General features: G+C 41.0%; 1 protein-coding gene across 1 annotated transcript; it reads left to right on the forward strand.

Moving 5' to 3' along the window:
- The first annotated feature begins 1,750 nt into the window (after nucleotides 1-1,750).
- Nucleotides 1,751-21,509, forward strand: akirin2 (akirin 2). The gene is made up of 5 exons (XM_055636044.1): nucleotides 1,751-2,309; nucleotides 9,616-9,759; nucleotides 17,074-17,226; nucleotides 18,677-18,748; nucleotides 20,078-21,509. Exons 1-5 carry the CDS (start codon nucleotides 2,135-2,137, stop codon nucleotides 20,086-20,088), a joined length of 555 nt encoding a protein of 184 aa, XP_055492019.1. The 5' UTR covers nucleotides 1,751-2,134; the 3' UTR covers nucleotides 20,089-21,509.
- The last annotated feature ends 3,736 nt before the right edge of the window (nucleotides 21,510-25,245 follow it).

Consider the following 25,245-nt stretch of genomic DNA (forward strand, 5'->3'; position numbering starts at 1 on the left):
TTCATTAACTGGAACACAGCATGAAAATGTGTATATATTGAACAAGCGAGTTCGGTATTCCGACTGAGCATGCCCAGGTCCTAGGTCACTCGCGATAAACATTCTCGGCAGCTGTGCTGCTGCATGTATACAGGGCTGCATTTCATCCGTAGTCAGGATCGAACCCTTGTCTCCGGCACTGCAAGCGCTGTTGAATTGCTACTGGACCGTCCCCGTCCCCTCCAGAGTGCCCAATCCCTGTCAGGGGGTGGCTAGAGATGACCGGGGTAATCCTGGACTGACGGAACACCAGCCCGTAGCAGTGACAGCCCAGGCTTACAGCCAGCGCGGAGAAGAAGTGCTAACCCCAGCTCAACTGAATTTCATTAGAGATAATTCCATCAAAACCAGTTACTGAGGTCTGACAAATGCTGTGAGAACACTACCTCACATTTGTACTGTGTACTCACAAGTTGAGCTGGAGTTGCAATTTCCACGCTGGCTGTAAGCCTGGGCCACCACTGCTCCGGGCCGGTGTCCCTTAAGTTAACCCGGCAGGACAAGCAGAGTTGAGCCGGAGTTAGCGCTTCTTCTCCGTGCTGGCTGTAAGCCTGGGCCACCACTGCTTCGGGCCGGTGTCCCGTCAGTCCAGGGGCACCCCGGACATCTCCGGCCACACCTGGACAGGGATGGGACACTCGGGAGGGGACGGTCCAGTAGCAATTCAACAGCGCTTGCAGCGCCGGAGACCCGGGTTCGATCCTGACTATGGGTGAAACGTAGGTCTGTATACATGCAGCAACACAGCTGCCGATAATGTTTATCGCATGTGACCTATGACCTTGGCATGTACAGTTGGAATACCAAACTCGCTTAATTTGGTCAGCCATGATCATATTGAATGGCGGTGCAGGCTCGAAGGGCCGAATGGCCTACTCCTGCACCTAATTTCTATGTTTCTATGGACTGGTTTTACTTAAGACGAAGTAGCTGAAATAAAAATAGGGAAATGTGGAAAACATAAGGCAATATTGAGTAACTTGACATGATTAAATGTGCTAATTTTGTCTCCTTCTTAACGATTAAAAAAACCTGGCAGGCAATATGCTAGGGTTATCAACTATCACATATTCCCAGTGGAATTAGACCATTCGGCCCATCGTGTCTACTCCGCCATTCAATCATGGCTAATCTCTGTCTCCTAATCCCATTTTCCTGCCTACCTTCTTCCCATAACCCGTGTCACTTTGAAATGTAATACCAACATACCAAGGCAATATTGAGTAATTTGACCAAACTTACTAATGTTGCTCCCCTTGTTAACGATTAAATAAAACCTGTCAGGCAATGTACTAGGTTGTGGTTGAGATGTAATGCAAACACCAATTTGCAACGTTCATTTGGTGTAAGGGGACGATAGAGACTTTTTATACTCGCGAGTATAAAAAGAACAGAGATGCTTCAAAACCACTTCCTTATTTGTGAGGCACTTGAAGGATTTCCTGGTGGGCTCCACCAATTCCTGCTGCACGGCTTCTCGTCTCTCATTGATCACTGAGCAAACCTTGTTACTGCTTGAATTTACCAATGAGGGGTTTTTAAACTCAACAGCCGGCGGCTCCAGGCCGCGGTGCACGTTGGTCATTGTAGTCCCCGCGTCGGTGTTGAGGCGTTGAGTGGAAGGAGGGCGGGGACTACAACTCCCATGAGGCGGCGGGGCGCGGCCGGCCCGCCTGCAGGGTGGGGGGAGGGGTGGCGCCTGCGCGCAGGCGATGCTGGCGTTGTTTATTGTGGCCGGGGCAGCCATCACGGTGTGAGGGGTGGAAGCGACAGAGAGAGATTATATAGACAGATATAGTCAGCGGCCGCGGCGGCGACTACGCGGGGCAATCCATCGACATCGCCTCTGTTGCTGGGCGCCACAGGTTCGGCTCGGTCACCACGGAGAGCGGCGCTGCTCCCTTTCCTTGGAGGAGATCGGATTGAGACGGGCCGGCGAGAGCACAGCCACAGTTTTACAAAAAGAAAAAGCCGGTCGCTCGCTCGCTCGCTCGCTCGGCGGCAACGGGGCGCTCGCCTGCTCCCGGAGGAGAAACGCAAAGGGGGACCCCCGCCCTTTTACTCCCGATCCCAACCCACCCCACATCCCGGCGCCATGGCCTGTGGAGCCACCCTGAAAAGGACTATCGATTTCGACCCGCTGCTCAGCCCCCCGTCGCAGTCGCCGAAGAGGAGACGCTGCACCCCGCTCAACTCGGCCTCCTCCCCGCAGAAGTACCTGAAAATGCAGCCGTCGCCTTTCGGGGAGGTGACACCCCGCCTCACCACAGGTTGGTATGGCGGACAGGCAAAGAAAGGGAGGGGGAAGAGGTCGGAAACCCTTTGCCGGCAGCTCCCTGCTCGGACTGGGGTCATCCGCCCTTTAGCAGTCCCTGTAGTTCTCCCAACTACTCGCCCTTCCTTCACCGACAATACAATCGCGACCCCACCTTCCTCTCCCTGTATCGCTGGCCCTTTCTTTCACTGTCCACCCCCTCCCCCACAAGTCCACTGGATCCACCCTTGTTCCCCCCACTGCCCTTGTTAAGTCAGTGACGCTTCATGCCCGTCCTGCACCATTTCTGGGTGAGTGGCCTTTTGACCCTTGCCAGCTTCACCAGCACATCCGGATTACAGCCCAACGCCCTTGCTTCTATCTCGCTATTTGCAGCCCAACCATTCCTTCGGTGTAAACCATCATCCACAGTTCCTTCCTACACATTCCTTCCTCGATCCTGAGCCTTATCTTTGGATCACCTTTTCCGGATATATCCTGTCCCCTCCATCCATTGGAATAACTTCCTCTCTCTTGCTGGAAAGGCCTCGACCCGAAACGTCACCTATTCCTTCGCCCCATAGATGCTGCCTCACCCGCTGAGTTTCTCCAGCATTTTTTCTATCTTCGATTTTTCCAGCATCTGCTTTCTTTCTTAAACATCCTCTCTCTTGCTCAGTTTTTCCTTTTACCTGCCCATTCAAGATTGCGCGAGATAACCACTTATGAAGTGTTTGCGCAGTAATCAACCACAACCAGAATGGACTGTAAATGCTGAGAATGTGGATAGTAGATTTTTGGGATGGGGCCTATCAGACTGCTTTCTGAAGAAGGGTCTCGACCCGAAACATCAGCTATTCCTTTTCTCCAGAGATGCTGCCTGACCTACTGAGTTACTACAGCATTTTGTGTCTGTCTTTTGCTTTCTGTACATCTCAGGGAACTTGCCCCCTTGTTGCTCCACATTACGACCCAACGCCTGTGTAACATGGTATAACTTTATTACTCTCCAGCCTTTCTTCCTAAATATCTTCTTGCCTTTCCCATGTAATCAATCACACGAGTTTAATTTCCTCTCGATCAATTTGGAGCCTCATTGGTGTGTGTGTGTGGTCCTGTATCAGTACATTGGCGCAGTAATATAGGTGAGACTCCAAAGCAATCTGATAGGCCCCGGAACAGAAACCAATCCATGTTCTCCAGAGATGCTGTCTGACCCGCATAATTACTCCAGCACGTTAAAATAAGAAACAGCATCTGCAGTCCATTGTATCTACAGATGGGCAGATAAAAGGAAAAAATACTGAGTTCGAGAGGAAGTTATTCTGAAAGAAAACAAAAATCTTTGCAGTGTTCTTGGAGACCAATTACAAGACCTCTATTTCAAAAGCCAAATGTTGTGTGAACTACATTATATGTCCGATGTATACAAAAATGCACTTGATTAAAGATCGGAATTTATTTCAAAAAAGACATAATTTATTTCCACATTTACTGTATTGTTTGTTTTAACTGGGAAGATTAATTTGGTGGTAAGACATTGGAGTGACTTATGTTTTCATTTTGATATATTGTTGATTTTATTAACGGTTGAAATCCTACCATTGACTTTTTTGGTTAATTTGATTTTCCTTTCTCACACATTTGTAATTTTTCTTTGGAGGTGTAGCTCCATACATTTTAATTGATTACCTTTCATGTTGGATTTGTGATTACAGGGGAGGGAAATGATGGAACAATTTGCAATTTTGAAAATGGAAGATTGATCTTTAGTCTCTGATTATGATGTCAGTTATATATTTTTTTATATGACCAAGGGGGTAATTAAATATTTTTCAGTTTGTTGACATGAAATGCTCCTAGATTACATGAATTAAATCAGTGGGTATCCTTGGATACAAATAGTAGTGTCACAATTAAATTACTGGACTAGAAGTCCAGAACCTGCACTGACAATGTAAGAGGTTTGAGTTCAGATTCCATCTGGCAGCAGAGCGCTTGTTTTATGTTTTAAACAATCTTTGCCGTGGCTGATGGAAAATACCAAATTGCAATAGCCTCACTAATGGTCACATAAAGTGAATGTTTTGGTTCATTATTTGCAAATTGGCTGTGTAAAAGCTTCCAAGATTATTACATTTTTGACTCTCTCCATATTTTTTAATTAAAAATGGTACGACATGAATCTGTGATGTCTCAATTCCTGGACAGTAATGTATTTCAACAATTGGAGAGCTTATGACCTCATCATTTTGAAAGTGTATGCAGGTAGCAGGAACAGCGTGAAATGAGAGTCAAGAGTATTTTATTGTCAGATGCCCCAGATAGGGCAATTAAATTCTTGCTTGCAGCACAGCAGAATATGTAAACATAGTACATAAACCAGCCATAGTTTAATTACAAGTGCTCTATTCCTGGATGGGTTGGAAACAATTGTATAATTCCCATAGCTATTTCCATTTGCATTTCTCTTGGATAGTGTCTTGCTTTTATTGTGAGAATCTGCTGTAGTATGTGAATTGAATTTTCTATGTTCTAATTTTTTTTTTTGTCAAGGATGTTTAATTATTATGTGTAATGGCAATGAACAATAACGTTATTGCTGCAGCTTTACAGGCCCATTAATGCAACAAAGCGCAAATAAATACAGACTCAGTAATACAATAAATGAATAATTAGTAATGTTAGGTTACCAACTCGTAGAGCAAAACTTGTAGCATTAGTGCAACCAAAATAAAGGGGTAAGGTTGTGGTTAATGTTGAGCAGTATTCAAGGGTCTGATGGTTGCTGGGAAGAAGCTGTGCCTGAACCTGGAGATTACAGGGTTCTCTGGCTCCTTTGCCACCTTCCCGATGGTACTAGTGAGATAGCATGGTGTGGGTATTTGATCCTAGCTACCTTTTTGAAGCACTGCCTCCTGTGGATCCCTTTATCTGGTTCCTCTTATCACCTTCCTTATCAGTTCCATCATATGCCCCATGTTCTATTTTCAATAATCACCTTGCAACCTCTTGTCAATCACCCACCAACTGCTGTCTCAACTCCACCACCGCACGCACACATCTACCTGCTACTTGTCTCACCTCTGTACTGGTTTCACTGAGTCGTGAAGCAGTGCAACCCAAAACTCTCCTTTGCCTTCACAGATGCTGCTTGACTTGCTGAGTTTCTATAGCTACATGTTTCTTTGTTCTAGATTACAGCATCTGAAGTCTCTTGTCTCCTTGCCTCCCAACAAATGTAGAGCTCTCTAGTACAGTCCCTGTCCTCTTGGGCCAATTCATTTTGCACCAGGAATCTTGCAGTGTCCAAGGCAGATATCTCCTTGCTTGGGTACGTGTACTAAACTGCCAATAGTACTCTGCATTTTCATCAAAGCACTTTAAAAGGGAGTCATAGACTTTGATGTGTCATGGAAACAGGCCAGAGTTGACATTCTCTAATTAATCCTACATTGATCCTCACTTCATTTAATCCTACATTGTTCTCCTCAACCTTCTATCCTATATTGCCCAGATGCTACCATTCACTAGGGAAATTTATACATGGTTATTTAACCTACCAACTCTTGCATATACCTCTTTCACCCCGGAGATTTCCCAAATGATAATCAGTTCAGTTGCGTGGAGGAGGTGCTGGTGGTTGAGGGTATTGCTGCTGTGCAGCACGTGCTGAGCTGCCAAACCACTCCACCTGGCCTGCTCCACAACAGTCCTTTTTGGCTGCTTCTCTGCACTGATTTGTGGGATGACTCAATGCTGAATGTGATGGGTTTCTATCCCAGCAGTGGGCAAAGCAGGTCCTGTAAATCCTTCCTAGGCACCTTCATTTTTGAGAGAGTATCCTGAAAGTTGAGTGTACATTTTTTTCCTTTTAATATTAATATTATCTACTTATTTTTGGTGCTTTCCATGAAATCAGACAATAAGCATATGTTTAATTTCTATTTGAATGTGTGTTTTCCATCTGTTTGCAAGAAAGGGCCCACATTTTCTGTTGCTAGTCTTTCCATTTTCACATAAATATGGAATATTTTTCTTTTGTTCCTTGCCAGTTTACGTGCGTATTTATTGTAATTCTAAAACATTCCAAATTATTAAGTTTTGCTGCTGCTTTTGTCAACAAGATGTTTTTTTTGGATTTCTGCTACCTTTAAATTTTCCTGTGGTCCATAGTTTGGCGTTTCCCTGTTTTCTCTTTAAATGTTTTGCCAACTTGGCCTTCCTTCATAGTTTCCTTTGTTTACATTGGAAACCCTGTCCAAACTGAACTACATAATTTTCAAACTTAATTTAAGAGTCTTGTTATCACTCTCATTGGAGACCCCATGACACACGAAATAGTGAAATGCAAAAGTACCAAAGGCAGAAAAGATAAATAGAAAAATAGAATGGTTTAAGAGATGGATTTCAGATGAAAGGTTAGAGTGGAGAAAATGAGGTTGTTCTTGAAGTGCAGAAGGTTGAGAGAGATTTGGTGGAGATAATGAAAGAATGTGATTACGTGAACATGATGGCTGTAGATTAATGCTTGCCAAGAAGCTATTGAGAGGTCGCCAGTCTTTAATACTCATTGTAGAAACAAAGAGTTGCATATTCTGGTTACCATAATGGACATAAAATGCTGGGGTAACTCAGCGGGTCGGACAGCATGGCTGGAGAACATGGATAGATGAAGTTTCGGGTTGGGGCCCTTCAATCTGATACTTGGTTTATCTCATGCCATGGCTGCTGCTGCCTAGTCTGAGTTTTTCTATCATTTTATTTCATATTTTCAGCATCTGCATTATCTTGGTCCAGAATTATATTGTGTCATATCTTCTTCTTTCTCCTCTCTCCCCACCTGCAGACAAATTTGCTTATTTAATGAGCCTTTATCACACTCTCAGCCAGCACCTCTGCTTTTTTTTCCAACGGCTCCGTTGTTCTCTCTTTAATCACAGATGCTGCATTTGCCCTGTTCACACCCCACCCCTTGTCTGCACCTAGTTTGATTTTTTTTCCTATCCTGTTCTGATGAAAAGTGGTCGGCCTGATATTAAGTGTTTCTGTATTCGTAGACGCTGCTTAGCATTTTGAATGTAGTCAAATGATTGAGCTTCTGGAGCCCTTGACATTTCCACCGCCGCAGTCTCCCTGCTTCTTTCCACTCTTCCATACACTAATTTCCCACATGACAAGTTGCTATAGAATATGGGCACTTCTGAGTTATGGAGAAATCTGTCTTGTGGACCGTTCTTGGTAATGGAAACCTTGCATTATCTCAGGATTGCCTGTGTAAAACTGTCAGTTTTGTCAAGATCTTTGGGCTGAGAAATCGCATTTAGGTTGCTATTTGTTACTATTTGTACAGTACCATTTACTGTTTTTGTTAAAGGAAAATTCCATGTGTTAACTAACTTGTTTGTATTGCTTTATTTTCAGTGTGACTTTAGAAAGATATTTGAAGTTAAACATTAGTAGAAAAATCTAGTTTCAGTGTAGTTCATGGGGTTTTATTATAATTCTTATAAAGCAGCAGTATACTTTTATCATTGTTAAATAGCTAATGGAAAGAACCTGCAAAGGACTGCAAAAAAAATACTGTCTAATCCAATTTAAGAAATGCATGTAAATGCCTATGCGTGTTGTGTTTTTTAAATTGTTTTGAATTTAAATTGTTGAGCAATATACAATTGATATAACGTGTTTACATTATTTTGAATTTCAGAAAAATTCCTGTGTTTAAAATGGCCTCGTGCTAAGGGAAAGATTGAGGTGTGGCTACAGTCCTTTGCCGGCTCTTTCCACCAGCTTTGTATCATCAACAGACTTTGTGTATATTACACTTGGTGTGTTCTTTCAGAAATTGCATAACTTATTCTATGAAATTCTAGAGATCTTGCTTTTGGGGCTTCCTTTGCATGATTCCCATGCAAGTCTTTTGTGTAGATTTGTAGTATTTTAACAAGTCTTTAATCTTATGAGAAGTCATAGTAACTTGTTCCTGATATCAGATTTTTTTTCAGAAAGTTCAGAGTAAACATTTCTTGTAGTTTCTGACTACTTGCTCTTGTTAATCACAGGATTGCTGCTAACCAAATAGCTTGACCCCCCACCCTCCCCTCCCTCCCTTTTCTCCCATCTCATCTATTTGGAAATCGTTTCATTAAGGGCAATACAAATGAGTTAAAGTTGTACTTTGAATAGCATTTATATGCCATGGTACAAGGCTTGGTACAAGTTTGTAGGACATGGTACATTCTTCACCTGATGACCAAGGTAGATCAAATCAGGCATTTTGTTTTCAAGATTCATAGTTTTACCAATTCAAACCAATACATTTTTAGGGAGTAAAACATTGAATAAAGCTTAATTTTATCTTTGCTGTTTATAAAAGAGTAATGTACCAGTCCAGTTGAATACAAATCCATTGGCTCTCTTTCTTTTATTAGTTTAAAATTCATTTCAATGCGGTTTTCCAAAATTGACACACTGAAGCACAACCATATATATAGACTGTATATTCCATTGACATTCTTTGTTAGCATTTTTCTTGATTAGTTTCAATATAAGATGGTCAGTAGAGGTGCTGCATATTAAATCATTTCTTGATTTTTACTTTATTGGGTGACATAATACTTGCATAGAAACACAGAAAATAGCTGCAGGAGGAGGCCATTCGGCCCTTTGAGCCAGCACCGCCATTCATTGTGATTATGGCTGATCATCTATCAATAACCCGTGCCTGCCTTCTCCCCATATCCCTTGTTTCCACTAGCCCCTAGAGCCCTATCTAACTCTCTCTTAAATCCATCCAGTGACTTGGCCTCCACTGCCCTCTGTGACAGGGAAGTCCATAAATTCACAACTCTCTGGGTGAAAAAGTTTTTTCTCACCTCAGTCTTAAATTACCTCCCCTTTGTTCTAAGACTGTGGCCCCTGGTTCTGGACTCGCCTAACATTGGGAACATTTTTCCTGCATCTAGCTTGTCCAGTCCTTTTATAATTGTATATGTTTCTATAAGATCCCCCTCATCCTTCTAAACTCCAGTGACTACAAGCCTAATCTTTTCAGTCTTTCCTCATATGACAGTCCCGCCATTCCCAGGGATCAATCTCGTTAACCTACGCTGCACTGCTTCAATCACAAGGATGTCCTTCCTCAAATTACGAGACCAAAACTGTACACGATACTCCAGATGTGGTCTCACCAGAGCCCTATACAACTGCAACTTGTGTTCATTTAATTTGTTCTGGTCCTTTTGTTAGTCAAGCACATGCGCTGATTTTTAAATGTACATGTCATGTAGCTTCTACTAAATTTTATTTGTCTTTTTCAGAACAAATTCTCCACAACATAAAACAGGAGTACAAACGCATTCAAAAAAGAAGACATTTAGAAAGTTTCCTACATCAATCGGAGGGCAGTTGTTCAAGTGATACACAGTCCCAACTTCCAGTTTTAAATGGACCAGCTTTGCAAGGTGCGTGGTTATCCAAATTTCTTGTTAAAATCTGTATAATATTGATGGTTGATCTTTATCTGCAAAATAGAGTAATGGAGACATACAAGTGTATATGGAAAATGTTGCTTTACTTTAAACTGGATAGCCTGCATCCACCTGTGGTTAATTGTCAAATGAGTCTATAACCAATCATACTGTATCACCCTTTGGAATGTGCTCATGGTTGCGTTACAGATATCTATATATACCTTTTAATGTCTTGGTGCAGTTAAAACCAGAGCTGGGTACTGGGAACTAATGTTTTTCCATATTGCAATTAATATAACATTGCATTATTTTTTTATTTGGCAAGTAGCAGGATATTAAAATGACAGAAAACTTTGCATTACAATTCGTCTGGATGAAAATGTGTAGAATACCATTCTTATACACAGGGATACCCTTCTCTCCCTGATGTCGTGTGACTAGCTGTCCCTGAATCCCATGTGATCTAACCTACCAGAGCAGCTGACCATGCAGAACCTTGCTTGGTAGTCAAATGCTTTGCTGAAGTCCATAGAGATGATATTTACAGCTTTGCCCTCATCAACTTTTTTTAGTTACTCAATTGAATTTGTGAGGCATGATCTCCCACGTTCAATACCATGCTGTCTATCCCTAATCAGCTCGCCTATCCTAATGCATATATATCTTATCCCTCGGAGTACTGTCTAATAACCTGGCTCACTTGTCTATAGTGCTCAGGCTTTTCCTTACAGCCTTTCTTAAATAGAGGCACAACATTAGACACCCCTGCTGTACTCATTCTATTCTCATGACTGCGTAGCCAGTCATAGTGCAAACTCCATCATCAACGACACCACTGTTCGCGGACGTATCACTGATGGGGATGAGTCGGCGTATAGAAGAGAGATCGAGCGACTGTCCATATGGTGCCAGCGCAATAACCTGGCCCTCAACGCCAGCAAAACCAAGGAACCAAGGATTGTGGACTTTGGAAGGAGTAGGATGGGGACCCACAGTCTCGTTCATATCAACGGGTCGATGGTTGAAAGGGTCAAGAGCTTCAAATTCCTGGGCGTGCACATCTCTGAAGATCTTTCCTGGTCGGAGAACACTGATGCAATTATTAAGAAAGCACATCAGTGCCTCTACTTCCTGAGAAAATTACGGAGAGTCGGTTTGTCAAGGAGGACTCTTTCTAACTTCTACAAGTGCACAGTAGAGAGCATGCTTACATCATGGCTTGGTTCGGCAACTTGAGCGCCCTGGAGCAGAAAAGACTACAAAAAGTAGTAAACACTGCCCAGTCCATCATCGGCTCTGACCTCCCTTCCATCGAGGGGATCTATCGCTGCCTCAAAAAGGCTGGCAGTATCATCAACGACCCACATCATCCTGGCCACACACTCATCTCCCCGCTACCTTCCGGTAGAAGGTACAGGAGCCTGAAGACTGCAACGACCAGGTTCAGGAAAACTACTTCCCCACAGCCATCAGGCTATTAAACTTGGCTCGGACAAAACTCTGAACATTAATAACCCATTATCTGTTTATTTGCACTTTATCAGTTTAGTTATTCGTGTGTGTATATATTTATATAATGGTATATGGACACACTGATCTGTTCTGTAGTCATGCCTATTATGTTCTGGTGTGCTGAAGCAAAGCAAGAATTTCATTGTCCTATCACGGACACATGACAATAAACTCTCTTGAATCTTGAATCTCCAGTCTTCTGGCACCTTGCCTATGTCTAATGATGATTCGTATATCTCTGCCATGGCACCTGCAATTTCTTTGCTAGCTACCCATCCGGTCCTTATCTGATTGGGCCTGGAAGACTCATCCACCTCTTAAGATATTAATCTCCTCCTTGACTGATGCGGAACTCGACACTTCCATTAACTGTCCCAAGTTCCCCAGTCTTCACATCTTTCTCCACTGTAAAAAGAGAGAGAAATACTTTTTGAGGAACTTGCCCAACTCCTGTGACTCCACAAGCACATGACTGCATTAATTTCTAAGGGGCCTTGTTCTCGCACCCTCTTTTCCTTAATGTTCATGAAATATGTTTGGATTTTCCTTGCATTGAAAGAAAATGACATGTGTATAGAGAAGGATATTGAATCTATCAATTCTTTGGAATGTCTGGGCAATTACAAAGGCTGATCTTTATTGTACGATGAGATCTCATGGATAAACAAAAGGACAAATAGTGTGTATGTTGATAAAGAACACTGCTGCACTTTGGGCATGTATTGGTCTCCTGTTATTTGCTGTTGTCAGATATTAATGGTGAAACCTTGATTTGTATGTGTTTGGGGTATCGTGTAGTAGGAGGGAATTTAATGGGTATATCTCCCTCGTAATGCTATTAGACATCCCAACGTGTGCTGCAAACACCCAGGTTGTCGACATCTGTAAAACCTATCCACTAAATTCCTGCAGCCACTTGTATAGTGGCACTGTTTATAGAATTAACCAACATCAGCCTGTGTTTTATAATCTGCTAACCATGAATTAAACTGAAAATAATTTATAATCCTACGTTACTGCTGTAATTGCCATCAGGTTTACTCAATTGCCACATAATCAACTGATATCAATGTGTGCAACATTTAAATCGGGTTTGCAACATTTTGCAGAAATATATGGATTGTTTTCTCACATTTTCCACTTGTCTAATGGAGTGCATAATTGCTGTGTGGTCTTAAATAATAGTCTTATTTTGTTCTCTGTCTTTGCTCATTTGTTTCTTTATTGATCTTTGCTTCTTGGGTGAGAGGACCAACAATGTGTTGGATGTTATGTTAATTGCGCATCAATACAGAAAAGTCATTCGAGTCTTTGAGAGTGAAAGGGAGCGAGGGTGGGGGAAATGAGGGCTCGGCTTGTGGAACAGTGTTGGACTGACTTAGCAACCCTGAGGAAAGTGAGCTCGCCTGTGTGGAAAGAGGGTAGGATGGGATCAAGAGGGGGGACTCCAGTGTGAATTCCAGGTTCTCTTAATTTGAGAATATTAGTCTAGGAATTGAGCAATTTGACAAGATAGCTGGGCTTTGGAAACATCAGGAGACATGAGGAAGACTACTTTCAGGTAGAGTGGATTGGAGTCTGGGGAACATTGGGGCTGGTATGTGTTACTGGTGACCAAAGACTAAACTAGGGTTGGGATTTTGTACAACTGAAGGCTATTCCAAGACCAAATGTGAACCATTGGGTGGTTTAATGGTAATTGATCGGAAGTAGATCATGGCACTGTTTATCGCCAAGTATGTAGAAGACTAAATGCACCTAGTTCTGGGAATATGATGCCTAGTAAAGCTATTAAAAGCATTGCAGTGAATTGGAGGAGTGGGGGTGAATCACTTTAAATCTGTAACTTAAGAGTTGGGCAGTTGTGCAAGAGTTTTGGAACGGGTTGATCAGTTTGAGTGCTGAAGTGATCCAGCATGAGTTCAGGTTTATTCTAAGAGTTGTTTGAAGAGGTTAAATAAAACAAAAATGGTGAAAGAAACTTGTCTATTCCGTAGGTAGCTCAAAACAGTTGGAACATCTGGCTACAGGAAAAACAAAAATGAAATCCTAGGCCCTCGAGCAGAGTGTTAGATGCAAAAGTAACCCCACTGTTTAAAAGGAATTGAGTGATAACAGTATTACCGCTACATGCCATTAATCAACTGTGGGAGTGTGGAAATGTGAGAATCTTCTAAATGGTACTCGGGCATTTAGAAAATAAAAATAAATTCATTGCTTGTTCCAAATTTTTTTTGTGGTTGTAGCTTGCTGTATTTACACTAGCATACCAGTAAAGTGTCATTTTCACGTTTTTAGGCCTTTAAGGTATCGGTCAACTGAGCAAATTAAAATTTGTGTGCACAATATCAAGTAGTTTTAATTTGGGTGTGGAGTGGATCGTAGTTGGTGGATAATGTAGGACTAAATGGGTCATCTGGGTTGTGAACCCTGACAAATGGGATTCATTCGGTTCCAAATGGGACATAGGGTGAGGATGTGATGGGTGGAAAAGGGCATTGTAATCCACTTTAATTTTTTTTTAAGTAAAGGGTTTTTTTAAATTGTTTTGGGGATGACTGGGAGTCCTAGTTCATGAATCGCTGAAAGCTAACATGCAGATATAGCAACAATGGGAAAGGTAAATGTTTTGGTGGCCGTTTTTGTTGTAATACAAAATGAAATATCTGACCGCAACTAAGACCAAAGTGAGAGTGCACGATTTTGTGTGCATATTTGCTCCTTTTACCTAGGAAAGATGCTTGAGGGAGTGTAATGAAGCTCACCTCTGATCTATAGGACCGTGGAGTTTGTCTTGTGAGCACACATTAATCCTGCTCAAGAAACATTAGATGATCTTACATTTTCTTTGTATAGTTTAATAGGGTAGCTGCTGGAATTATCCCTCTAAATGGGATGACGGAAATGAGAAATTCCAGTTTTAATATAAGGGGTCAGCCATTTTAAGGTAGAGAGAACCTTTCAACGGGCCAGTCATGCAGAGAATATTGGCATCTCAATTACAGACATGAGATTACACAAGAAAGTAAGATAAAGACGCAGCGGATGCTGTCTTGAGGATTGTTCTGCTTCTATTTCTTGTATGTTTAATTCCATTGCAAGAGCAGTGTTATTGATATGCATCAAAAATTGTTTGGTTTGTTTGACTTTAAAATCGTACTCTTGTGTTTTGCCCAAAGTGAAGAAACCAGATTAGTATTTTAAGGTGTTTTTATGACTATTCTTAATTCCTGATTTGGTGGTTATGGGTTTTTTTTAAAAAGCTATTTTGTTAGTTTAAAAACTTTTTGTTCATAATTGATTTTGTCGCACAGTTATTTGACCTAATGTTTTTACAAATTTGACTTGTGAGTCATTGTACAATTTAACAATTTTTTTTTTTTTTGCTGTAATTGTCACTTTTCACCTATAAGAATACATTGCCTACAGTGCATTTTGCCCAGCCTTTTCTTATTTCTTATATTTTGCTTGTTTTTTTCAGCTATGCTCCCTTTAGTGAATCGAGGATTGCCTCAGTCACCACTGTGTAGCTTCATCAATTCCAGGCACACTGCACATCATTTTTCTGGTCACCATTTTTATCTATCACTGCTTTGTCTATTTGCAGCCAGGCACATGTCAACCAAAATGTGTTCCCTTGCATTTCTGTGTGCTTAGACCTGAAGCGGTCACCTTATTTTAGCAATTTGTCTTCTTTGGTTTTTATTTCTGTTCTCCACCAACCCCCACTTCCTCAGCATTTATGGTCAAGATATTTCCCCTGATCTCATACCACGTGGCTTGAAATGTTCTCTGTAGAAACGAGGAACTGCAGGTGCTGGTTTCCAAAGAAAGACAGTACTGAGGTACTCCAGCACTTTGTGTCCTGAAACGTACTCTGATATCCTGAATTTTCTGAGCCACAAATGGAACCCATTACTGTTCCTTTAGGGATACATTTAATGTAGGCAGTGCTCTAGGGATTATTTGGTGCTATTATCTAAAGCTATTGAACAAACTAATTAAAATATTAAATTATGTTGCTTTGTCTTTTGGCTGATTCTTGATATTCCAAAATTCACGGTGGAAGTATATTTCCATCAAGATTACATGAGATTTAGCAAGGATCCTGTAGGTTGTGGTGTTCTCATGTACCAATTGCCTTTATCCTTCAGTGGCTTAAATGAATACGTTTTTTATTCTCCATTCTCTAGCTAGAGATACAGCACAGGCATGTGGCCCTTCAGCCCACTGAGTCTGCACCCACCATCAGCTACCCTTTCTACTGATCCAAATTAATTCATTTCTTTAAAATTCTGCTAAATTACCTTCAAAATTTTACTACCCCTACATATCTGGGGTAATTTATGGGTTAATTGATCTCCATGTCTTGTGAATGTGGGATAAATCTGTATCAATCCCATGTAATTGTTTAGGATTGAAGTCCACTCTTTGGCACTTAGGCAGCTCCACTGGCTGTACTGTTGCGCTGCCTTAATTATACGGCCATCGTTGTCATTGCATGCATCGGATGGATTCAATGCTGAGAGCGCACGTGCAAAATGGTTGCTTTATCTTGGACAGGTGTTGAGCTGCAAGGGTTTTGTTGGACTTGTGGAGGCAAGTGGAGAATATTCCACCATGCTTCTGATGTGCCTTTTTGCAGGTAGTAGAAAGATTTAGTGTTTCGGGAAGTGAATTATTTGCTAACCTTATCCAACCTGCAGCTCTTTGTTGCCGTTCTGCGGCTGGTCCAGCTGGGTTTCTCATGCGACTTGGTGGTACTGTTGAATTTCAAGATGGGAGATTAGAACCTCGCAATGGTGATTACCTGATGTTTGTGTGGCATGGTTAATTGGTAGCACGGTGGCGCAGAGGTAGAGTTGCTGCCTTACAGACACCCAGGTTCGATCCTGACTATGGGTGCTATCTGCAAGGAGTTTGTATGTCCTCCCGTGACCATGTGGGTTCCGGTTTCCTCCCACACTCCAAAGCAGTACAGGCTTGTAGGTTAATTTGGCTTCGATAAAAATTGTAAATTGTCCCTAGTGTGTAGGATAGTGCTAGTGTACGGGGATCACTGACGGCAGGGTTTCGGCAGGCCGATGGACCTGTTTCCGTGCTGTATCTTTAAAACTGTAAGTGTTATCCAGGTTTTACTAATGATGTGCAGTGTCTGGAATTGATGAAGCTACACAGTGATGTTTTAAATAGACAAAGCAGTGATAGTTAAAAATGGTGACCAGAAAAATGATGTGCAGTGTGTCTGAAATTGATAAAGCTACACAGTGATTATGTCAATATGGAATTGATGAAGCTACACACTAAATATATTTTATTGCCCTTGGGTTGTTTGATGGTGAAGTTTTGCAAAGTACCTACAAGTTGCGTTTGGGATGTTTCTTGAAATGTGTGGGACTTTGGCACTGCTGATCAAGAAAGTTCATTTTACTAGTTTATACAAGTTTTTCATAAGCATATGCACATTATTTTAGTTCTACCAATCTTTTGGCAAAACTATAGAATCCATTTGCAGAGTGCATTTTGAATTGTACTTTTGTCTAATACTTCAGTTTCTTAACCCATTTTCTTGAGTGTATTTTAAGAAGTTCAAAAGTAATTTGTAGTAAAGTTCTTTATGGCATTGAGACCTCATGAAAGGCAATTTATGAACATAGATCCTTGTGCTGTGTTTGGGTAAAATGCACAGGAACAATGAGGTTCTGGAAAAAGTGTCCTGTCTGAAATGTCTGCTGGCTCCTGTTAAATGTCCACTGGCTTGTACATTTAAGTGTGTTTTTTAATAAACTGCAGGCACTTCATCTGGATCATTGTCACCACAGTCAAAGAAAGACCAGCCATTGTTCACATTGAGACAAGTTGGAATAATTTGTGAACGCCTGATTAAAGAACGAGAAGAGAAAATCCGTGAAGAATATGAAGAAATACTGGATACAAAGCTGGCAGGTAATTTTGAGCTGCCTTGTGTAGATTTAGAAATCTTGCAGGGTGGAATTATAGAATTGACCTACAGATTGACCTACAGATTTTGGTTTAAAGGCACAATTGGGACCAGAAGTAACTAAAACCCTGGATGGAGCTTAGACATTATTAATCGCCTGGAGGCAAAGGGATGGTTGGCATTTCAGATTGCTTTTGCCTCCACAGATGTAGCTTGACCCACTCACTGCCGTTTGCCAGCAGCTTGCTTTTTTTGTTCTACCTTTTTGCTATTTGTGATGTTGAAATAATAGGCCTTGTTAGAGTACTTGAATGAAATGAATATTACCTATATTCGTGGCAGGAACGAGGAAATAAGTTTCTGCCTCAATCATTTTTAAATACATGATTTAGTACTTGTTGCTTTCGCAATTCACATTTTGATTGCTGACACGGGCAAACATCAAGGCAATGGGACAAGGCCATTTTATGTTTTATTCTCAACAAAGTTGAGGCACCATTCGTAAGCATAACTTAGCGCACCTTTTTTGTTTTGCAACAAAAACGGGAGAGACTGGGTGGGGGTTGAATTGTAGAATTGATGAATTCAGTGTTCATACCATTGGGTTGTAAGCAACCCTTGTGGAATACGAGTATTGCTTTCTCTAGCTTCACAATTTGCAACTTATTCATACCACAAATTGTAGGATCTTTCATAACCACTTGAGTTTTGTCGTTGGATTTAATGGCAGCGTACTTCCCAAAAAATGTCATAACTTTTTGTTTAGGGATATAAGCATCCATTGAACAGGGAGACCTGAAAACAATAATAGCATGTACAAATGGTAAATCAATAAGACTCTGGGTTGGTCATGGTGCACAAATCATCCTTGTGCTCATCAAAGATTTTTGGTAATTGAATTTAGTGCTTTCAAAATATTTTGGGGCATTCGACTCTTTTAGTTCTGTAGTTGACTTGGGGTTTGGGTTGTTTCTTTTCTTTTGTTCCACTGTGCCGTGTTGGAATGCATCTGGTGGCAATAGGGTGAAGTGAAAGATCAAGGGCAAGTTTTTTTTTTGGTAGGATGGTCGTGGGAGGTGGTATTGAGAAGTATATTTGCAACCATTTGTCAGCCCTAATTTTGTAGCTCCTGCCATGATGTCAACTAGAAGCAGGAGGTGCTTGGTTTCACTTCCAACCTGGCATCGTTGCTGGTCAATAGTTTTGCAGGTAGAACTAGTTGATAAAGACATTTGCTTCATTCACATCACTGCAAGAGTGGACAGATGCTGTTTGAGAGCAGGGCCAAATGGAACAAGTTCCATCAAATACTGTCCTTTTATGATATGAACAATAAGCTTGGAACTACTGTATAAAACTTGTATTTTTGATCAGAGCGATTTTTATATTTGAGCTTCTGATTATGGTGATAACGTGTTTTGTAATGATAACTTAATCGTTCTGTTTTTGTTTCAGAACAATATGATACTTTTGTGAAGTTCACACATGACCAGATTATGCGACGATATGGAGAGCAACCTGCAAGCTGTACGTATAATGCAAAATTGTGTTTTTAATTCCCTGCCTTTTTTGGCATCTCATTTTAGCTTGCAGTGTCACAGCTAGGCTGAGAGGACAGCATTCTCCAGTGCAGCACTCATTTGTCTTGAGTATGGTGTGAGATGGTGACCACTCCACTCTCTTTATTTTACTTGCAAGAACCTGCATGTTTCTGCAATGCAACAGTAAAATACCATCATTCCTGGTGCACTGAATCATGAGACATGACTGTTGTCGGTTATTTTTGCTATGGGTGTTGCCTTATACAAAGCTTTATTGTGAGCACTTTTTAAATATTACTTCTTCCCACTTCATTTGTTCTGTCAACGTCTTGAACAGGTTTGCTTTTAATCCACAAACAAAAAAAGCCAATGACTAATTCAGTATTCATTGTACTATTCAATGGTGGTTTTGTGCAACGGTGTCATTCATCCACTGAGTCAATGAGGGCTCTTGAAACATTTCCCTTAGTCCCATTCCCCCACTTATTTTCCTGTAACTTATTGTGCCTCGCAAGTCCATTTCACTGCCTCCTCAAACCTGCTGTGATATACCTGCCTTGGTGTTATTTTATAGTAGTGTTTAACCTACCAGCCTATCATTGTGATGTGTGGAAACCGGAGCACCCAGAGTTAATCCATGTGTTAATAAAGAGTATGCAAACGCTGCACCTGCACTCATGATTAAACTTGGTCATTGGAGCTGTGTTGCAGTAGCTCTCATTGCTATGCCACTGTCATCTTTTGGAGAGAAAATGGATGACTGGCTTTATCTCTAGTTTAGTTTAGAGATACAGCATGGAAACGGGCCCTTTGGCCCATCGCGTCCATGCTGACTAATGATCACCCTGTCCTATACATTATGGACATTTTGCAGAAGCCAATCGACCTACAAACCTGTACGTCTTTGGAAAGTAGGGGCAAACTGGAACATCTGGGGAAAACCCACGCGGTCACGGGGCTAACATAAACTCTGTACAGACAACATCCATATTCGGGATTGACCTTATGCCCCTGTCCCACTTAGGAAACCTGAACGGAAACCTCTGGAGACTTTGTGCCCCATCCAAGGTTTCTGTGCGGTTCCCGGAGGTTTTTGTCAGTCTCCCTACCTGCAACCTCCGGGAACCACACGGAAACCTTGGGTGGGGCGCAGTCTCCAGAGGTTTCCTAAGTGGGACAGGGGCATTAGTCTCTGGCGCTATAAGGCAGCAACGCTACCGCTGTGCCACCCTTTATGTTTAACAGCAAAGCAAGTCTGAAATATCTTAATTTAGCCTGAAGCTGACACTTTGTTTTGTCTACCTTTCATTTGCAGATGTGTCCTGAATTGTCGTGTGTTTCTGTGGAGTGCCCTTTCCTTTTGAACACTGCAAGTTGGCTGTTTCTCTGAGACTTGTAGCAGTGCCATATTAACCACCTAAGAGCACGGGGTGTTTCCAGCTTGTGTCAGTGGCAACCACCTTTCTGCAGCATATGTTAATTGGAGTGCTCCCTGATGTGTCATCACCTTTTATCGGACCTTTGCTAACTTGTACTCATAACTACCAGTGGCTTCCTCTGTTAAAATGTTGCTGTATGTTAAAATCTTAATAGCTTTTTTCTTTAATTTGATTGACTTTAAAGGATCAGTGCTGGCGTTCCAGAATATGTCCACCTCACAATTTCAGCATTGTATTTTAAATGCCAGATTTAGGGAAATCAGTCTAGTACGGTTTTAGTAATGAGCCTTATTTTGCAAACTTTGACTTCTAGCTACCAAAATGCAGAAGAGGGCAACCACCAGTCTTTTTTATTCCTATTCCTTGTATAGTGTTATATTTTCTCAAGCCAATTTCTTGATGATTTTGCCTTTTGTCTTAAAAACAAATTCATATTACACAATACAAAGTTCACTCAATTTTGCAAGTGACTAAGGTAATATGTGGGTCATTTTTGTTTTTGTTTAGTATTTGGGTTTCCACAAATTAGTGAAGCATAATTCAATTCAATCATAAATGAATGATTCAAACTGTTGAATTAGATTTTCAGCGACATAATGTTTCCACGACATCCAGCAAGCAACTGTTTGCAGCTTGACCTTGTTTCTACTTTGGGTATTACCTCTGTTAATATTAGATATGTTAAGTCAGGATGTTATTTTCCAAAAACTCTTTTCGATACAACTAGGTTATTAAATTACATACACATTTGACTTTAAATGCGAGATTCTTGATTTCTAATATTACTATGGTGATTCCAGTATTATTATTTTTTTTTTAAATGACTTGCAAGTAACTAGATCCAGTTAACCATTAAACTACAAAGGTCCAAGAATATTGATCATAAACATGCTTCCAAGAGAGCAGCTGTGAAGATGCAATAGCTGGTAGCAATGCCTTCAGTTACTGCATGGCTGAGATTCAGATGACCGGAGGGCAAAGGTTTGCAAAGGCTCATTGTGCACTACGACATTTCTGCAGGCAAAATCTCAGATTGAATATTGGATAATGTGATTGATTATCTCTGCTGTTGGAATTGCCTGTGTGTAGCTGTGGTCACCTATCAAATGAAGGGTTCAGAAGGGAGTTTCCTCTGAAGAAGAGGCTAGGAAAGGGTAACTGAAGCTTCATAGTAAATTTGATTAAAATAGTAAATTTTATTTATTCTAGCAGTCTTTCAAAGTTTATTTCTGCATTTTGATGTACCATTATTTTACTGTTCTTTGTAGTGTAATGGAATTTAGTTGACAATAAAAGTTTACATCCAGATTTAAGGAGTATTTTGCATTGCTTGAAGAACACATCACTGGAAAATTGCTTATTAAAACATTACTTCCAATCTAAGTATTCGTTTTCAGTACTTGGATGTAGTGTTTTTTTTCTTCTGACTTGGGCCAAATGTCCAAGATTGATGGATTAATACATTTGTCTTTGGGCAAAAGATTTACTTCTACGGTAGTTAATGTTAATTTGAAACAACTTTTAAAGTTCTTTGTTGACCTTGTTTTATACTTTGCCTATTTGCTTTTACTATTATTAGATGTGTTGTCAGAATGTTTGCGTAAAATTTGGCTCATTCTATGCCTAATGATTGTATGGTGATGGCCGTCGTAGACGACGATGGCATGGTCGTGCTGTTGCACAAAGACCTGTGTGTGGGAGAGATTAAGGTGGAGAAGCTGTTGTACATGTGCAACCCCACCCTCTCGGCCGCAAGAGTTGGAATCCAGTGGCACGATTAGACTACGACTGGAAGCTCCCTCGGCTGCAGTGGATGGTCATGCCTTCTTTCGTGCTTAGACATGGCCTTTGCACTCTACAGTGCGCTGCTGAGCCGTCTTCCTGGCCATTGAACCTTCCAGTGGATTTCCTCTGCACAATCCACCAGAACAGACTTTGCACGCTGAGCTGAGCAAGTCCCTAAACTCACCAAGGGTTTGAGACGCGTCGGCAAATGATGGTATACTCCTCCGAATTTGACTATGTATCCCAAGTTGCAATATTGCAGATTGTGTCTGGAGTGCAAGCTCCCTACCATGGGAGCAGTGAGAGATAAACGTTCATTCCTGGGAACATTGGAACAGAAAAATTGGTCAAATGGCTTCAGCAATTGACAGAGAAAAACACCATGAAAACAGAAAAGCTGCTAAATATATTTGCCGAACGGTAAATGTACACAAAATAAACTTGTGAATTGTTACCCATCTTAAATCCTAAACATCCTACCTCAGACGATGGGAACAGATTTATCTTCTGCACTGTTATCAAGAGTCAAGTACGTAAATTGTCATATGTACTGACGACAGAATAATTAAAAAAATTCTGCAGCATAACAGAGCCATATGTGCAATAACATGCTGATAATATATTCAAAAATATAAACTGATAACTAATACTGGGAGGAAGTGGAACTCGAGTGGTACAGGAAGCGTGGGTAGCCCTGAGGTACAGTGGCATTGTTAGTAGGGTGCAGCAAGGGAAAGGTGGCCTATAGCTTGGCACAGAGAAACCAGTGGTGGAGTAAGGCAGGTCCAATGGAGAGGAAGAAATTGGTTGTATGTTAGGAAGAAACTGAAATGTATAAGGGCAGTGGCTCAGATTAAGCAGGGACTGATGAATTGGGAAAGTGTAGAGAAGAGGTTTAGCTGGAGGGACTTGTGCATGTAGGTGGATCATGTAAGTTTCCTTAGGGGCTATTTATGATGTACTGCCATCACCGCAGAACCTCAAGCAACCTGGTGTTTCCCCGGTGTTCAGACGTGACAGTGTTGATGCATATTTTGTCAGGATGCAAGACTAGTCATTCTCAAGGTCGGTATATTTGGTGGTGTATAGTTGCGGTAACAGTGTATAGTTGCGGCAATTGAGAGGAGGGGAGCACCGTTGAATTTGGTACGCAATTGGACTGAGTGTCGCTATTCATTTTGTCAGGAGAGAAAGATGGAGGAGGAAAGATTTCAGACATGGTGGGTTAGGTCAGCTATGGGAAGCTAATGATTTTGTGAGATGCAGGCAGATTTGGGAGGAAAGCTTGTTCAGCAGGAAATAATTAGAACTCGTTTGAGGCCCGATAGTGTTATGGTCATTTAGTCAGCAGCTCATGTATTTTATAGAACTGAGCGAGTTGGGGAAACTCAGTGGATGAGGCTAATGAAAGGAAAATACTTAAGATATGTAGATTTGGCAGTGGAAGCTGAACAGTGGGGATGGAAGCCAAATGTATGTCTGGTACAGGCAGGTTGTAGTGGTTTCATAATGCGATTGACCATGTCGCTATTTGGCGAGCTAGGAGTTGGTTGTATGTTTTATCAATAAGAGATGGTTTGAATGAAGGATTATTCACTATTGGCGTTAACACTAATGGGTTTCTTAATTTTAAAGTTAATTTTATTTGTTTCCAAATTCTTATTGTATTATGGGTAATTGGGTTATTCTTATATTGTGTTATTCAGTTTTATCGGGGGAGAGGAGGACCGCTCCTATATCACAGGGAGAACAATCCTCTTTCTCCATTCTGTCTGTTGGGAAGAGCTGTCCAACCAGTAAATTATATTCTTAATATGCACTGCCCAATAATAATACAAAAGGTTCGGAAGTGAAAGTCCCCCAGCATCTTTGGGTTTACACAGGTGTTTTCTTTGAATTCTATGTGATCTATAGTCCCAAATAAAGTTGGTAATATTAGAATCTAGTTTTTGTGGGAAAAATTGGTGTATATATATATATATTGGTATAGATTGAAATAGGTATAATATTTGTGGTAAAAAAAAATCATTTTTATAGCGTTTATTCTGCCTATTAATGACAACGGGAACGTTTTCCAGAATTTAATGAACGCGTTCAATTTGTTTAATAACGGCATAAAATTAGCGTTAAATAATGATTTGTATCTTCTAGTAATTTGAATACCCAAATACTTAAATTTTTCTGTTGCAATTTTAAAGGGGAATTTTAATAAGTTCGGGGGCCATATGCATCAGGCGGTAAAGATGTCGAGAGACAGCAAAGTGGTAGGTGGATTGGTGGAGAATAAACTATGCTAGTTGGGGACAGAAATGAAAGGCATCACACGCGCGCGGTAAGTGTATTGCTTCCAGTTTCATGTGAGGTTGATATTGGTGGCGCGATAGTTGTGTGATGGAGGGTTAGGATAAGTTTTTAAAAAAGGACGTGGGTGTTTAGCATTTGTTTGAATGTTGACTCAATTATCAGTACAGGTAGTTTATTTTACTTAATTGATACTTACTAAATAGTTACTTAGTGCATACTGGTGACATAGGTGGTGAGAGCATGTATTGAGGAGGGTGGTTCTGGGACAATGTCATGGACCTAACTCAATGAAACACCAGCGAAGGAAGGTGCCTGCTTGATAACCCCAATGATATACTTTTTGTTTTGTCCCATTGTTTAACTGTAAAGGAATTTTAGATTTTCATGTGGCATTGGGATTGAGTTTCTTGGTTAAATATTTAAATTGTGTTTGTTAACAAGTAGATAGCTTATGACTGAATGTGAAGTTGGTTATTGTCCTTTAACATAAGTATGTAGGTAGTTTAGATGCTACTTTGGAATTGGGCTTTTCTTGTTTGAACACTTGTCCTGCTGTGATAGCATAATAGTAATACTAGGTAACCAAATTCAAAGTAGTGCAACTAAAGACAGTTAATCGAAGTATATAGTGTTCATGAGTGACTTTAATCTACATATCGATTGGGCCAACCAAATTGGTAGCAGTGTTGAGGAGGATTTCTTGGAATGTATTCGGAATGGTTTTTTAAACCAATATGTAGAAGAACGAACTAGAGGGCAGGCCATCCTAGACTGGGTATTGTGTAATGAGGAAGGATTAGTTAGCGATCTTGTTGTGCAAGGCCCCTTGGGCAACGGTGACCATAATATGGAGGAATTCTACATTAGAATGGAGAGTGACACGGTTAATTCAGAGATGAGGGTACTGAAATTAAAGAAAAGAGACTTTGAAGGTATAAGACAGGAATTGGCTAGG

This window comes from Leucoraja erinacea, chromosome 5, assembly GCF_028641065.1.
Source record: "Leucoraja erinacea ecotype New England chromosome 5, Leri_hhj_1, whole genome shotgun sequence".
Classification (NCBI taxonomy): Eukaryota; Metazoa; Chordata; class Chondrichthyes; order Rajiformes; family Rajidae; genus Leucoraja; species Leucoraja erinaceus.

Coding starts and splice junctions, on each gene's coding strand:
- akirin2 (XM_055636044.1), top strand. CDS start 2,135: ATGGCCTGTGGAGCCACCCTGAAAAGGACTATCGATTTCGACCCGCTG. Junction 2,310..9,615: donor GACACCCCGCCTCACCACAG/GTTGGTATGGCG, acceptor TGTCTTTTTCAG/AACAAATTCTCCACAACATA. Junction 9,760..17,073: donor AAATGGACCAGCTTTGCAAG/GTGCGTGGTTAT, acceptor AATAAACTGCAG/GCACTTCATCTGGATCATTG.